This window comes from Rhinoraja longicauda, chromosome 9, assembly GCF_053455715.1.
Source record: "Rhinoraja longicauda isolate Sanriku21f chromosome 9, sRhiLon1.1, whole genome shotgun sequence".
In the NCBI taxonomy this organism is placed as follows: domain Eukaryota; kingdom Metazoa; phylum Chordata; class Chondrichthyes; order Rajiformes; family Arhynchobatidae; genus Rhinoraja; species Rhinoraja longicauda.
The window spans coordinates 36,472,140-36,489,645 of NC_135961.1; the positions used below are offsets into that span (position 1 = coordinate 36,472,140).

At 41.1% G+C, this 17,506-nt stretch overlaps 1 protein-coding gene across 1 annotated transcript in view; it reads right to left on the bottom strand.

Moving 5' to 3' along the window:
• mei4 (meiosis-specific, MEI4 homolog (S. cerevisiae)) overlaps positions 1-17,506 on the bottom strand; it is a 112,246-nt gene that overhangs the window by 71,108 nt on the left and 23,632 nt on the right. Inside the window, exon 3 of the mRNA XM_078405970.1 lies at positions 11,884-12,482. Coding sequence (XP_078262096.1) covers positions 11,884-12,482 — 599 coding nt within the window. The remainder of the gene's footprint in view (positions 1-11,883; positions 12,483-17,506) is intronic.

A 17,506-nucleotide genomic window follows, 5' to 3' on the forward strand; every position in this document is an offset into this window, starting at 1 on the left:
TAACAAAAAAGAGAGAGAGAAATTGGCAAGGTTTTAAAATCAATTTTATTGTTTAGAAAATTACAAAGGAGAGCACCACAGAAACTACCAACTTTCAATAAATGACAGATTTGATCTCCCCAAAATCACTAAGTGCAATTATTGCAATTGTTTTATAACTAAGTTTTAAGTTTGGTGGAATTCAGAGAAAAACGGACCAAAAATCTAAAAGGCATTTGAGACACAAGAGATGCAGTTGCTGGAATCTTGAGCAATAAACAAACTGCTGGAGGAACTCAGCAGGTTAGGCAGCATCTGCGGAGGGAAATTAGCATGATGTTTCATATCAGCACCAGACCCTTATTTTAAAATCTAAAAAGATATTCATGTGAAAAGTATTCACTGCAAAAAAAATAATTTAACAGCAGCAATAAGAAATCAGAAAACTAGGAAAAGAATGCAGCTGAGAACAATAAGAATCTGGATTTAGGACAAAGGATACATAGATTTATAACGAGGAACATAGAATAACATCAATGTAAAATTAAATGTGTAATTCCAGAGGCAGGTTACAAAATAATTCCAGAGTCATACAGCAGGGAAACAGGCCCTTTGGCCCAACTCATCCATGCCAACAAAGTTGCCCCCTCTACGCTAATCCCATTTGCTCGCATTTGGCCCATATCCCTCTAAACCTTTCCTCTCTAGCACTTTGTGTCCACTTTCCAGACGTTTTTTTGCCCACAAGCATCCTACTCCAATCAACTTTAGCATGTTCCTCTCTAATAGACTTTGCCCCAATTCTGAACTTTAACTTGTGGGCCTGCCCAGTACTTATCCATAACTGTTTTAAAGCTAATAGAACTGTGTTTTATTAGTCCCATGGACACATCAGTCATGTGCCCTTCCAGATTTCCTAAAAATAGGTCAAGCTTTGCTCTCTCCCTTGATGGGCTCTCTATATGTTGCCTAAGGAAACTTTATTGAACATAGTTGACACATTCTGCCCTGAATAAGCCCTTGACGCTATGATAATCCCAGTCTATATTGGGAAAGTTAAAATCCTCAACTATGACAACCATATTAGCCTTGCAGATGCCTGCAATCTCCTAGCATATCTGCACTATTTGGGGGTTGAATGTACACTCCCAACAAGGTGTATAAGAATATAACTGCAGATGTTGGTACAAATCAAAGGTATTTATTCACAAAATGCTGGAGTAACTCAGCAGGTCAGGCAGCATCTCAGGAGAGAGGAATGGGTGATTAAATGTCACTCCCAACAAGGTGATCATCCCCTTTTTATTTGTCAAATTTGAAAAAGAGTCCACTTTTTCCATAATAAGGGAATCAAGAACCAGAGGACGTAGGTTTAAGGTGAGAGGGGAAAGACTTTGTAAGGTTTCCACATATAGGATGGAGAATGTATGCAATGAGCTGCCAGATGAGGCAGTTACTATAACAACATTTAAAAGGCATTTGGACAGGTACATGGATAGGAAACGTTTAGAGGATCATGGGCCATGGATGGGCAGATGGAACAAGTGTAGATGGGGCATTTTTGTCAGCATGGGCAAATTGGGCCAAAGATCCTTTTTCCCTGCTGTATGACCTATACAATAGCTTATCAAGCCACTTCATTGTGTATTGTACTAAGTGGAGAATACATAAAGGTCATGACTGTGAAGTGTTTAGTAAATAACTATCAATTTTTTTTCTCAAGTTTTAAATACCTTTATTATTGCTTAACTGAGATCCTGGCAAACACTTTAAGGGAATACTAATGCACTGAAGTCAGAGTTATAGTAAGGGGTTGCTGAGGAGTTATTTCCTAACAAGAACAGGGTTTCCATGCTTCAGAACAGGGCGGACTAATAATACAAAAACAAGATTTAAGGCCCTGCAATACCTAAAGCAATTTTACATGATACTGTCCCAAGTCTGCAAAGCTGCGATGACTCAGATGGAGTGTGCTATGGTCTTTTCTGATAATAGAGGGCTCTGCTTTCTGACAGACGTGCTGCTCTAGATAAATAGTGAAATAATTGAAATTCACTGGACTGAAAAATCCCACCAATCACAGAAAAGGATACACAATAAGCGCAGGATCTATTTTTACAAGATACTGATAATAACTAAACAGGAAGCAAGAAGTCCAGGCCTAGCGACATCTGTACACCTGAAGAATAATGGATCAGCTGATCTTATGTGGGAATACTCATAGGCGATAAAAATGTGCCTATTTTATTGCAAATGTGTAGGAAGGAACTGCAGTTGCTGGTTTGTGCCGAAGATAAACACAAAATGCCAGTGTAACTCAGCAGGTCAGGCAGCATCTCTGGAAAAAAAGAATAGGTTTTAAAACATGGTCGTAGATCCGGAGAGCAGTAGTGAACATAGACAGGGAGCAGTGAGAGAGGGCATTGCAGATCTCCCGTCAGAGAGAGGAGAACTTCTGCAAAGTAGGCATACCTTGAGGAGATTTTGCAGTGGAGCAGACAAAATGTGTAGGAAGGAACTGCAGATGCTGGTGTATACCGAAGATAGACACAAAATGCTGGTGTAACTCAGCGGGTCAGGCAGCATCTCTTGAGAAAAAAATTATTGCAAATATGCCCTGCTTTCCTTGTCAAAGTACTTTCTCATCTTGTTCACTCTCTGTGCACCTCATCACCACTGCATTTCCTGATTTCTCCAAGCCATCCTTATTAATAGTCTCCACCACTACCACTGTCTGCAGCAGGCAAGTAGAGCGAACCATTTCTTATCACCACAAGGCATCAAATGTAAACCTTACTAAGCTTGGCAGGAGTTTCATGTTATTCAACACCAGGACAGCACAGTGGGAGGGCTGCTGCCTCACAGCGCCAGAAACCTATGGTTAGCATCAAACCCAAGTCTCTGGCACTGTAAGGCAGCAACTCTACTGCTGCACCACTGTGCCGCCCTATTTCATATCCAGAGTATAATATAGTATATTCCTCGTTAACATCATGTCTTCCACTTTTGACGTGAATGGCAGCAGAGTTTCAGTAGACATTTTGTTTTTAATTACCGATGAAAGTGTGAGCTCAGATGGCCTCATGCAAATTTCTGTCTTGGAGAAGCTGTTCATTCTGACAGTGCAAGTAATTTGAATTAATGTTGCTTAAAGGCACCATTAACCCAAGATCTTCAAGGTTCAGTCATACATGTATTAATCCTATTCCTTCACACCTCAGTAACTTCTGTATGCCATCTGCCTCAAGATTTTATCAGCACTCGCTATGTTTGAACTTAAAATGTTAAAAAAAGTATTGTCTAAGTGACTTAGTGTCATAGTCATGCAGCACATAAACAGGCCCTTCATTCCAACTTGTCCATGCTGACCAAGATGCCCCATCTGAGTCAGACCCATTTGCATGTATTTGGTCTATATCGCTCTCAACCTTTCAATTCTTATTGCGTTTTGCTTCTGTTTAAATGGAAGTTTAATGGTGATACTGGGTTTCTAAATATCATGCTACCATCTTTTGGAAAAGTTATTATTTGCGAGTTATGCAGCTTACAGTTTTCCAAACTTTTTTGATTCAGAGAGTGTTGGCGGGTTTTTCTCTGCCTTGGAATCAATCACTGCAGGAAATTAAACTTATTTTCAGACTGACCCTTATCCAATCCCATCTGCTGTGATTTCCATCTGATAGGGGCAGAGAAGTTGAAACCCTTGCTGCTCAACAACACCTGGCATTAAATGTGTTTCATAATCAAATCGAAGAGTCAATTCAATTATTTTCTAATCAGCCAAAGTGAATGGACATAATCGTTTATCTCAAAGTATGTATTGAGACGACACATCCCCCTGAAGGTCAGCTCCGATCCCTGTCACTGGCAGCCAGTCCAGTAGAAGCATAATAATAGTGTGTGGCTGCTGGAAAACACCAGCACTAGACTGAGCTGAGGCCAGTCAAATGAGCATTATTAATCCAGGAGTTCCAGCCAAAGGGGAGAGAGGGAAAAGATTGTGAGAAAGCAGAATGGGATGAAAGCAAAACAGAAAGAAAGGGCAGGATGGGGGAGACAGAGAGAGAGGAAGACCCCTTTTAATTGTGCTTCCGCAATGACAATGAAGGACTATGCCCCTGCATGGACCTGGACCTTGTCACTATTGTTCGAGATTGGAAATAAAGTGAATCATATGAGTTCACCTTACTATAAGTGCCAGTGTAGTCACTGCTGATCCGGCGTCATGACCAATGCCACACTATATACAATATTCTCAATGCAGGCTCAACAAGGCCATTTATTGTTGAGGGAGCACTTGGGGTGGTACTGAGAATGTCTAGTCTATGCATTGAGAGCACACACAAGCCTTCTGTAAAATATGCACAGAGCGCACCAACTCACAAACTATCCCCAGCCCCAACTTCATTAGAAAAGTAATTGCTTCCCATTCTAGGCCCAATCGGTCAGACTAGTGTAGATGGGACATGTTGGTCAGTGTGGGGAAATTGGGCCGAAGGGCCTGTTTCCACGCAGTATGACTCTATGACCCATTTATTTTAACATGTGTTTTTTTATTTACTCTCAACCCACACTGGCATATTGTATTCAATTCCACGTTACCCTACTGTGTCCAATCCCACTGTGTTAAACCATATCCAAAGCTTCACATCCATTGGTTCCACCTCATTCACCATAATGTATGCATCCCCAAAGAACTACCGTTTGGTCAAACATGATTTTCCTTTCATAAATGCACATTGACTAGTTTACCATCGGGGGGGGGGAGCTGTAGGAGTCTGTTAACCATGACCTCCAGGTTCAAGAACAGCTTCTTCCCACCTGCCATCAGGCTATTGAACCACACTACACAACCCTAACCACAACTCTACCTCAGCAATGATCTACTGTGGACTTTGTTTAGGTACTACTCGGTACATCAGATTGCACAATCATGATTTGGGAGGCCACACCAGCAGAAAGAACCACTTCTGCTGCATCCAGTTCCAGAATTTCCTAGGTCTTTGGTGGCAACCGACATTTTGATTGGCACAATTAACAATATCTAGTACTAGTTGACTCATATTCCGGCTGGTTTGAGATAGACCTGCTTCGCACTACCACGTCAGCGGCAGTGATTATGAAGCTAAGGAGACATTTCTCGGTCCATGGAGCACCACACACTCTCCTGTCTGACAATGCTGGGCAGTTCACAAGCTCGCGTTTTAAAAACTTTGCAGAACAGTGGGAATTTAATCATATCACTAGCAGAACGGAATATCCCCAATCGAATGGGCTAGCTGAATGGGCAGTCCGCAGCACAAAACAACTTATGGAGAGATCCCACAGTGTTCTTGGATCTCAGAAATGTGCCACGTGACATGGCTCTTGGCTCTCCACCACACAGACTAATGTCCAGACAGACATGTACCACCCTACCGGTCTCGAAGCAACTGCTGGAGCCACAAATGTACAAACCGCAGGAGGTTCAGGCTCAACTACTCAATAAAAGGCTGTCGCAGAAGGCATGTTATGATCAAACCTCATATTATTATTATTTTCTTGACATTAAGTGCCTTAAGCATTTCTCCAACTACCAACATCTGTCAGGTCAGTTTAGAGATACAGCATGGAAACAGGCTCTTCGGCCCACCAAGTTCATGCCGACCAGCGATCACCTGTACACTAGTTCTATCCTACACACGAGGGACAATTTACAGAAGTCAATTAACCTACAAACCTACATGTCTTTGGGATGTGGGAGGAAACCGGAGCACCCGGAGGACATACACGTGGTCACAGGATAAATATACAAACTCCACGCAGACAGCACTCATTGTCAGGAACGAACCCGGATTTCTGGTGCTGTATGGCTGCAACGCTACCGCTGTACTCCAGTGCTGCTCTCAGTTCTGATGAAAAGTACCAGACCATAACATTTAACTGTTCCACTTTCCACAGATGCTGCCAACATGTTGAGTGTTTCCAGCACTTTTTGGCGCTGCTTCACATTTCCAACATCTGCAGGGTTTTGTTTTGCCTTTACAGGTCAGTCTTTCCCTGTGTTTTTACTCCCTGCTTTCTTAAATAGTGGGATCACGATAGGAGCCATTTCCGAATCTGCAGGTGATAACCAGAACAACCATTAACACCATAGGAACTTTTTGTCAGAATTCTAGATGAATGCCATGATCTTTGGGTCCTTGGGATTTATCCATTTTCAGGCTCATTAACTTCTTTATAGTTTCCCTCATTTATACTGCTTCTCCAATGTTTTTGCAAGCCTTTTGGTCTTCTCCCGTGAAGACAGAGTATTTGTTTACTTTTGCCATTTCCATTTCCCTCATTATAATCTGTTCACCAGCAGATCAATCAGAAACTATGTCAGGCTTGCCAACCATAGAATGACCGGAAGCACATGATAGAGTGTCCCTGGGTACATTAATAAAATGTTGAACATATAACACAAGATGAATTTTCTTGGAGCTGAAGAAACACAGATTCCTGACACAGACACAAAAGGCTGGAATAACTCAGTGGTTCAGGGAGCATCTCTGAAGAAAATGGATATGTGATGGCTTGGGTTAGAACATTTCTTCAGACTGATTGTGGGGTAGGTGGGGGGCAGGGGGAAACAGGAAGCGAGAAAGGACCAGGAGAAATCTGGGCTTGCAACAGATTATCTCAGGCAAAGAGGTTCCCTGGTAGGCCAATTGTTGGCTTGGGATGGTGTGATCCCAAGATGGATACAGCGTTGCGAACTGTGGAACTGGTTAATGTACTTTTAGTGGTAGATGGGGATAGGGGTGGAAGAGGATTCCTGAATGTTTTGCTTAGGCGTGCAGGAAATTATAGGGAAGACAAAAGGGAAAAAGTCAATGGAAGGATTCAAAAGCAAGAAAAAATGGGCTATTGCTTAAACAGAAGTCAATGTAGGTCAATGTGCACAGTAGTGATTGGTGAACATAATTTGTTTTTGGTTAAGAATTGTGCAGCAAAATTTAAATGAAATTGATGAAGGTGGGTGGCGGATGTAGTGTACTACAGTATAAACTTCCAACCATAACAAAAATATGGAGAATAGCGATAGAAAAGCTTTGTTTATGTCCTATCTCGTTATTCACACTGTATATAAATACAATCAAGCCATACACAAGTACATAAGGGAGAGTAAAGACAAAGTAGCAGAGTGCAGAATATGGTTTTATAGCATTATTACAGTTATAGAAAAAATGCGGATAAAAAAGTGCAAGGTTTGCAATGAGGTAGGTTGGAAGATCAGGATTATACCCTAGCTTATGGGAGGACTGTTCAACAGTCTGATAACAACAGACAAGAAGCTTCTTGAATTTGGCCGTACATACTTTTGGTGCTTTCTGGAAACGCTTTATTAATTTATAAAGAGTGAATCAACTTGATAGTATTGCATCATTGATTATAACAATTGTACAAGGAAAACAAAATTCTACATTTTATACTTGTTAAATTACCATGTTGTGAAGTCTCATATCATAATTCAAATGGACCAGCAAATGATTTTGTGGTTGCATTTGCAAATTTACTTGCTTTTCAGTCCAGAAAACTTTCTCAACAACAGTTCCTTTATTAAATGTTCAAAGAAAATAATGACGTTTTGGAAAATACTACATAAAAAATGAAGTTAATAACTAAGGCTGCATTCCCACTAGAATTGAAGTATTCTTGAAATGGCCATCTCCACTTTGTCAGAGATACACAATACAATGTAAGCAAAACAACATCAGGTCAGAACTACCTATATATCAGAAGTTCATCTTGTAAATTGGCAAGTGTCAAGAATCGAAGAGTGTTTAACTGACATATGTACTGACAACTAAACATTGAAATTCTTACTTGCTGCATCATTATAGGCACATTAACGAATAATACACAAATAAATATACAATAATGGTTCCATGGTACTTTTTGTCACCTGTACCCAAGTAAAGTAAAATTCTTGTTTTGCGTACAGTTCAATGACAATCCCACTATACATTAGACACACTCATACTTACAAGAGTGGAAGATAATAAAGCACACCTCAGTACACAAGAATCGTCACGTTTCAGGCGCCATCTTGTACCCTTCAAGTCAGAGTATTTGTTGATGGCCTCCACCGCTGCTCCACACCGTTCTCGGACTATCTTTAGTCGAACTTTACCATGCACTAAACGTTATTCATGTTATTCCCTTTATCATGTATGCGTATATTGTGGATGGGTCGGTTATAATTGTTGCTCATAGTGTGCTCCCAAGCCTGCACACTGGCATTGTATTTTTTTTCCTTCCATCTGCCGCCATCTGAAGTTAATCATTTGTATTAATTAATAATACAATAAATACCAGGTATCGAGACCACAATAGTGCAGAACCAAAGTATGCAAAACAAAGTCCATAGTGATCATAGTTGCTGAGGTGGGATTGTGGTTAGTGTTGTCTGGTGTTCAAGAGCTTGATGGTTGTTGAGAAGAAGCTGCGGTTCTCAAGCTTAATTAGGGTTAATTACAAATCTTTGTAGTTAAAGGAAAAAGAATTGCATATTTGCTTCAACAGACACAGCCAACAAAGATCAAAGCAATAACAGCATAACTCCAAAAAGTGGATAACTTTTTGGCACAATGAGGGCAGAATTCCAAAAGAACGAGACACATAAATCTACTAAAGCAGTTTTTGAAGGTGCCTGATTGTACATTTGTATGGTGAGATGTCAATGGGAAATAAAATAACTTGCCCAAACAAAAGAAAAAGATGATCTCATGAGGCAAACAAACACTAGTCTAGGTGTTATACAACCTTCTAGCATTGAAACAGGTCCCTTTGACCACCATGTCCATGCTGATTTTGCCCAATTACATTTATTCTAATTGTTCGCAGTACATAAAGTCCCAACTCTTGTACTCAATGCCTTGACCAATAAAAGCCATGCCAACTACATTCACTTCCAAATCTTTAATATAGAAACAACAGTGGACCAAGCACCAATCCCTGCAGCATACCATTGGTCACAAGCCACTAATATGATAAACAATCCTCCACTATGACCCTCTGACCTCAATGGTTCAATGGCGCTTTAGTTGTCACATGTTCAACTGCACAGTGAAATTCTTTTTGCATATTTACACTTGTAGCCATTTCAAAAGTCCAAAGTCTGGTCCGCCAGCACACTCGATGTACTGGAGCGGCTCCTGATCCAGGTAAACCTCAGGCTCCAGTTAGGCATTCCTCTGTCGGCCCACTAACTGACATCCCTCTCCTTGCCTGGCCATCTTTGTGTCCTGGGGGCACCTCCTGCAGCCAACCCTGAAGGCGTTAGGGGCATTGCTCTGGTTAACCCTCTTACCGGCCCTTGCTCCTCATGCTCGATGTCTCCAGCGGCTCCCTCCTCATCAGTGCTCCGGTCTTTGGGGGACGAGCTGGGTCCGGGCCTAGCGGCTTCGCTCGACAGGCCGTGGTCGGCTGAGCCTTTGGGTCCTCCGGGTGGGTTCCCCATCCTCCAAACAAATCTTGTATCCAATTGGCTAGCTCACCCAAATCCCACGTGATCTGATATTCTGACCAGCCTACCATACAGGACCTTGTCAGAAACCTTGTCCACGAAGACAACGTCTGGGGCCTTGCGGTTTTCAACCCTTTTGATCACCTCTTCAGGAAAAAAAAAATCAAATTTGTGAGGCATGATTTCCCATTCACAAAGCCATGCTGACTATCCCAATCAGTCTTGCCATTCAAAATTGAGGCCTGCAAATTGTTTCACATGTGTTATACTGAAATTGTAAATTTTCAATGAGCCACATATGTTATTCCACGATGTTATTCCATAATTCTTGGAACAAAAGGGGAACTTCTTATAAAACTCCATTAATCATTTACAAGCAGATAGATAAATTACTTACAAATAGTGCTGAAGGGACTGATAAATACATTAAAACTCCAGGGAATGTCCAGGGTTACCATCCAAGTAAAGATGAAAGGTTGTATTTTAGTGGGGGGGATTAAAGGATAGGTTTTTGAACATAGAACAGTAGAGCACAACAATGTTTGTGCCAAACATGGTGTAAAGTTAAAGTGATCTAATCTGCCGGTACACGATCCATATACCCTGCACTTTCATCTACCTATCTAAATGCCCGTTAAACGCAACTATCGTATCTGCCTCCATAACCACCCCTGGCAGTACGTTCCAGGCCCACACCACCTGGTGTAAATTTTTGCCCCGCACATCTCCATCATATTTTCCACGTGGGGCAGCACGGTGGCGCAGCGGTAGAACAGTGCCAGAGATCCGGGTTCGATCCTGCCTACGAGTGCTGTCTGTACGAAGTTTGTGTGTTCTCCCTGTGACCACGTGGGTTTTCAGTACAGGTTTGTAGGTTCATTGGCTTTGGGTAAAAGTTATAAATTATCCCCAGTGTGTAGGATAGAACTAGTGTATGAGGATCACTGGTGGGGGCAAACTCGGTGAACCGAAGGGCTTGTTTCCAAGCTATATCTCTAAACTAAACTACATGAAATATGGAAAAAATTGGGAAAGTTTAATCTTTAAAAAATGAATAAAAGTTATTTAAATTTATGAATTGGTTCTCAGAGTAGGTGTGCAGGGAATGTTTTTACCCAAGGGAGAACCTAAAGCGAGGGGCCACAAAGATATTAGGGATGCAAGAAGAAAGTCTTTACCTAGAGAGTGATTAGATGTGGGTCTTACTGCTACAGGAAGTGGCAATAGCTAAGATTGTTTCAAAAATAAACATGAATAAGAGAAAGAATGGGATAGGCTAGGTTGAGATAAAACATTTGGAAAGGGAAAAGGTTTGTGTTAAGTATAAAGACTGACATGCCAGTACATCATACATGCTTGCTTTGGTGCAGTATCTTTTACTAATATTTCACAAAATTACAGCGTTTAGTATAGGGAGGGTGGAGACACAAGTCCTCCTTTAAGTAATGCCTACAAAGTGAAGCTAGCATACAGAACAAAAAAAAATCATCAAAAATGAACCTCTGAAGCTTTTAAAGTCAACATGAATGAAATCTGTTAGGGGAATGTCCAGTACAATGCTTCGTTATAAACGGGACAAAATGTTCATGCTTCCAGAACCTAATCTCCAGTTCAACCAACAAGAAAGATTGAAAGAGGCAGGTTATGGTGACACCAAATAAATATTTAAATGTTGAAAGAGTCATCTCCTGGAAAAGTCTTTGGGATATGGGAAGAAACCGAAGCATCCAGAAGAAACCCATGCGGTCACAGGGAGAACATACAAACTCCACGCAGATGAAACCCAAGGTCGGGATTGAACCCGGGTGTCTGGTCCTTATGGCTAAAGGGATCAGGGGGTATGGAGAGAAGGCAGGTACAGGTCACTGAGCTGGATGATCAGCCATGATCATATTGAATGGCGGTGCAGGCTCGAAGGGCCGAATGGCCTACTCCTGCACCTATTTTCTATGTTTCTATGTGAGGCAACAGCTCCACCAGCTGCGCCACCCTCAAGATGCCAACGAAAACGAAAAAGAGAAATCACCATCAAAAAGAATTTTATGAAAGTCTGGTCCAACAATATACATTTCAGGCCTTTCTTTACTGATTTCTGTGTTCAATTTCCATCTTGAAATTGATTAGTAGCCTAATCTTTCCCCGGTGTGGGACGAATAAAGGAATATATATTAAGATGTCACAATGTTAAAACCAATTAAAGCATTTTTGGAGTCAATATTATACTTCATTTGATAGACTGCTTGCAATAACAACAAGCAAATTGAGATAAATGCTTCTACAAATGCAGTGTTAACTTGGATCAAACAATGTCTCATACCATCAGTCAATGCTCAACAGTCAAAGGGAAGTCATGTGTTTGATTAAAGATGATGCTTTTCAAAGGAACACTATGATATTCAAAATGTGCTTACCCGATTTACTTCTGTATTATCCATAATGACTTTCACCAACTTCTTCACAAGCTCCTCCACCTGCTTGGTACACTCTGTTAGGACAGGCATTGGTAATTTACCCTCTTGCATTAAGCAGACAAGAGACTCCGTTGTTTCCATCAGCAATGAGGCTGGGGGTAGAGATTTGGACTTTGCAAAGAAAACTAGCAAACTCTCAGCAAAATGAGAGACTGAATCTGTCACTATTGAGTAGTCACTACCTAAAGCCAATGTTTCTGCTGTTGGAGTTCTGTTAGTTGCAATCTTTCTAATGCGTATCAAGCTCTGTAAAAATTGAGTGTGAAAAGTAAGCATTTTTTTATTCACTTCTAATTCATCATTTCTGGAGGTGTTTGATGCAGCAGACATTGACATGGCAGTAACCAAAGGCAACGTCTGTTCACTAGTTAGGGAAGAACAATCAACGCTCTTTAGACTGCAATTTGTCAACAGGTCCTGAGTATCTGATCCTTGTCCATTGGATACATCACACCCAGAGTCATCTAGATGAGAAGAATCATTCATAGACCTCACAGGATCTTGAGTTGGAAATCCTAGGTGGTTAGAAGAGTCATCTCCTGGAAAATTAAACACATATTCAAGTTAAATATTTGTTCAAAAAATGTATTGTAATATGACATCTCTGCAACTCCAATATGTAATATTTAATCATTTGTGATGTCTTTGGGCACATGGTGGCGCAGCAGTAGAGTTACCGCCTTACAGTGCCAGAGATCCGGGTTCGATCCTGACTACGGGTGCTGTCTGTATGGAGTTTGTACGTTCTCCCTGTGACCATGTAGGTTTTCTCTGCGTGTTCCAGTTTCCTCCCGCATTCCAAAGATGTTCAGGTTTGTAGGTTAATTGGCGTCTGTAAATTGTCCCTAATGTGTAGGATAGTGCTAATGTATGGTGTGATCACTGGTCGGCGTGGACTCGGTGGGCCGAAGGGCCTGTTTCCACGCCGTATCTCTAAAGTCTAATGCAAAACATTAAAATGACTGCAAACTTCCCTTGTATGTAGAAAGGAACTGCAGATGCTGGTTTACATTGAAGATAAACACAAAGTCCTGGAGTAACTCTGCAGCATCTCTGGAGAAAAAGGATGAGTGACATTTCAGTAGGGACCCTTCTTCAGACTGGGTCCCAACCCAAAACGTCACCCATCCTTATTCTCCAGAGAAGCTGCCTGACTCGCTGATTTACTCCAGCACTTTGTGTCTATCCCTTGAGAGTTGACTTGCACTGTGGCACATGGTTTAAACTCCTAAGGAACAGAATATTCCATAGCTTCCTAATGATGTCACATATTCTTTTGTGGGCTGTAGATAGACAACAAAACACAGGCATGGAAAATCTAGTTCATCTTCACTCACCAAGTTCATGATACAGATTATTACATTTCAAACTAGAGACCAACGATACCATTATATGACCCATTAAACCAACAAGAGTGATGCTTTATCTATGTTTGATCTTTTGGAATAGTGACAATAAAATATACTGTTGATATAAAAAGTTAAATTAATCTCATTTTATGAAGGGAAGTACAGATCATTTGTCATGTCTAGAAATCTGCCGTGAACATTATGTTTTTTCTGTGTAAAGATATTAGAGAAATGTGATTACCTAGAAACAAGGTTACATAGAACAATCTTTCTCAATGAATTGCAATCCAAAAATCAATCAGACCTGGAGTAAATCACATTAGCAATCATTTCTGGGTGAAACAGTGACAGCTGCTAAATTGACTCGGGCACTTCTAGTCAGGATTTATGTTAAAACACCTGACGTTTCCCCAACGTCATGCACCAAATGACGTCAATTGTGTAATCTATAATCAAAGCTTTTCTTACATAAATTGAAACCCCTAATAGTTTGGCTGTCGGTACAAAACAAAGAGGAAAAAAAGAGAATGGATTGGAGTAACGCAGCAGGTCAGGCGGCATCACGAGAGAGCTTGGAGAGGTGACATTTCGGGTCAGGACCCGTCTTCAGTCTGAATATGAGTTTGAATTTCATTTATTGTCGCTTGTACCGAGCAAGGTACAGTGAAACGTTTTTGTTGTGTACTAACCAATCAGTGGAAAGACAATACATGAGTACAATCGAGATATCCACAGTATACAAAGAGTCAGAAAGTAATGTTGCAGCTTACATAAAACTTTAGTTAGGCTTTAGTTTGGAGTACTCTGTGGAATTTTGGTTGCCAGTTAGAGGAAGGATCTGGAGGCTTTTGGGGGTGCAGAAGAGGTTTACCAGGATGGTGCCTGGATAAGAAGATATTAGCTAGAAGGAGAGATTGGACAAACAGATTGGTTTTTTTCTGGAGTTCAGTGGTTGAGGGGAGACCCGAGTTTATAAAATTATGAGAGGTATTGACAGGATAGTCAAAATTCATTTCCCAGAATGGAAATAACAAATAATAGAGGGCACAGCTTCAATGTGAGAGGGGAGAAGGATTAAAGGAGATGTGCGCAGCAAGTTTTAAACTTAAACACAGAATAGTGTGTGTCTAGAACGGGCTGCCGGGGTTGGTAGTGGAAGCAGTTACAATGGCTGTGTTTAAGAAAACTTTTATATAGACACATAAATATGCAGAGAATTGAGGGTTATCGATCATGTACAGGCAGAAAAATTGGCAGCATGTTTGGATCGTGTGCTGAAGGTTCAGTTCCTGTGCTGTGTTGACTGTGTGAATGGAGGCAAGTGGTGGTGGGGGAAAATTATTTTGTGTTGCTACAGATGAGAAGTTCACTGATGCTATACCTTTGCTCCTACAGGAGTATGGAAAAGGTCATATCTGGCAGAGGACTTATGTTTAGAAAGGAGATGTGGAGGAATTGGTTTAGCCTCAGGGCTAAAGGAGGCCAAGTCAAAAGAGATTGATAGGTTCTTGATTGTAAGGGTGTCAAAGGCTGGCGGAGAAGGCAGGATAATGGGTTTGAGAGGGATAGATCAGCCATGGCAAAATAGATTTGATGGGCCGAATGGCCTAATTCTGCTCTTATGATTTATGAATTTTCTGCTCATAGGGGAGAATATTCTGTTCAGCTATAGAAAGCATCTGTAAAGAAAATTGACCTACAGAGATAGAGCGTCTCAAACAGCTCTTGTGGCAAAGACCAGATTTCTACCTGGCTGCAAAGTGGCTAAAGATGTAGAATGGCCCATGCCTTCATGGCAGATGCAACCAGATACACATGTGCCTTTCCGTGTGAGCATCTGTACAAAATGGCAATAATTGTTTTGGAGCTCATCTTGACGTATGGGTGAGGTTGTGAAGTTTTTTTCTGGCATTTCTCAGAGTTCAGTGATTTATATTTCTTGCAGAAACTGTAACTGTAACTTGTAACTGTAATTATTTTTGTGCACAACCCGCAGGCATTGCCACTTTCATTTCACTGCACATCGAGTATGTGTATGTGACAAATAAATAAATTTGACTTGAAACAGTCTTAGCTGGTTCAGCCTTCTTATGTGGCCCAAGTGGATCTTATGATCCACCTCACCTCCTGCTTTTCTGTGATCCTTTTGCCTAGATTGTGTAGCATCACGTTTTGTGATCTGCATGATTCCATTTCAATGGGGAATCGTTTGGAAAGAAATATCTCTGTTATAGTAAGTTCCATAAAGATTACAATATTCCTTCTGAGTCTTCAGTGAAGGAAGTCCAGGCTGGTGGAGTGGTGTCTGAAAGCATGAAATGCACACAAGGTTACCACTCTGGCATGGCCTGTGGACAGCACTGGCTAACAGAACCTGGTTTATTCAACCTGTGTACTCAAATAATTTTCCAGATCCACACCATGGAGAAAATAGGAATTCAGATGCTGGTTTACAAAAAAAGACACAAAGTATTGGAGTAACACAACAAGTGCTCAACATCCCAACGTGCAACATCACCTATCCATGTTCTCCATAGATGCTGCCTGACCCACTGAGTTACTCCAGCACTCTGTGTCCAGGCAATAGAGTCTGGTGCAGGGTTCTGACTACGACAGGTGGATCCTCGAGACCTAATATACTTACCCAGCTTACCCTCTATTACTCCCTGTTCAGCTCCCCACCACCCCCATCATTGATTACTAGTTTCCCCAATAGAACATTCCGACACAAAATCACTGACCTGCCTCCTGAACTCTTCCCCCTCCAATGACTTCAACACCTCCCCTAAATCCCCACTGCAACCTCTCCTACCCGAGCTTCTCTTCTCCCCTCGCAATCCACCCAACTACTTGCCAATGTCTTCAAGACCTGGAAATCATCTGGAATTCCAGTATCATCTGGAAATCTCAACTGAACAAAGACTGAACAGAGTTATATTCTGGTATCGTATAAAGGCACAGCATAACTATAACTGCTTTTATACCCGCATGTCTTCTTAACCACTTTCTCAACCTACTCCGCCACCTTCAACAATTTATGCAAGTCCAAATCCCGCACCATTTGCAAAACAGCATACAGAACTTAAAATTATAGTATGGAAACTAGGAACTGCAGATGTAGGTTTAGAGAAGAAAACAAAGTGCTGGGGTAACTCAGTGAGTCAGGCAGCATCACATTTCTGCTTGCGAGCCTTCTTCAGACTTTAAATCAAATTTTAAGGTTTGGCTTTTGTACCTTCCATCTCTCTCCTCTCATGTTCTTTTTAGAACAGTATCCATGCCTTTAAATGTTGATGCCTGGTTTGTGTACCTACCCTCTCTCCACCTATTCCATTTTTTAACAAAGTCTGATATTACGGCCAGCTTCTCGTCTTTCTTATCAAGCCCCAGAGCTGCCGTTGACGAACGATATGTTCTTGACGCAAATAACCAACAACAAAGAGATCTCCACGATGATTCACAAAATGCTGGAGTAACTCAGCAGGTCAGGCAGCATCTCGGGAGAGAAGGAATGGGTGACGTTTCGGGTCTGAAGAAGGGTCTCGACCCGAAACGTCACCCATTCCTTCTCTCCCGAGATGCTGCCTGACCCGCTGAGTTACTCCAGCATTTTGTGAATAAATCAATTTGTACCAGCATCTGCAGTTATTTTCTTATACTCCACGATGATTCAGTTAGTTAGTCGTTTATTTGAAGTTGCAATAAAACATATTGGCATTTCGCTTGTCATTAACTTGTTATTGATTAACTTGGTAAAAATCTAATATCCTACCATGGTTCCTTCATGACTTATACAAAACTACCAGACCTTATATCCAGTAGGCACTTCTTGTATTTTCTTTGGCCACTAAAATCTTATTATTTCAGTAGGCTTTTAAAGTTAAAAATCCTTCTTGCCAATCTTATATCGGCAGGCTCTCGGCACGTACTGAAGCATTACGTCGGAGCTGGCAGCTCCTCTGCCTCATTTGGCTCTGCCCAATGCATATACATAAGCATATTATTAACCTCTTAGTGTCCAAAAATAGTACAACAGGATACAAAGTAATATCATATAGTAAAATAACTAATAAATGCAAATTAGCTCCTACACACCAGCCCCTAATTATTGTAAGTGTATAGCACAACAATTACTAAAATTAAAAGGAGCCATAAAAACTTCATACATAACCAAAAAACATGCACTATATATTGGCATCTAATCTACTATAGTG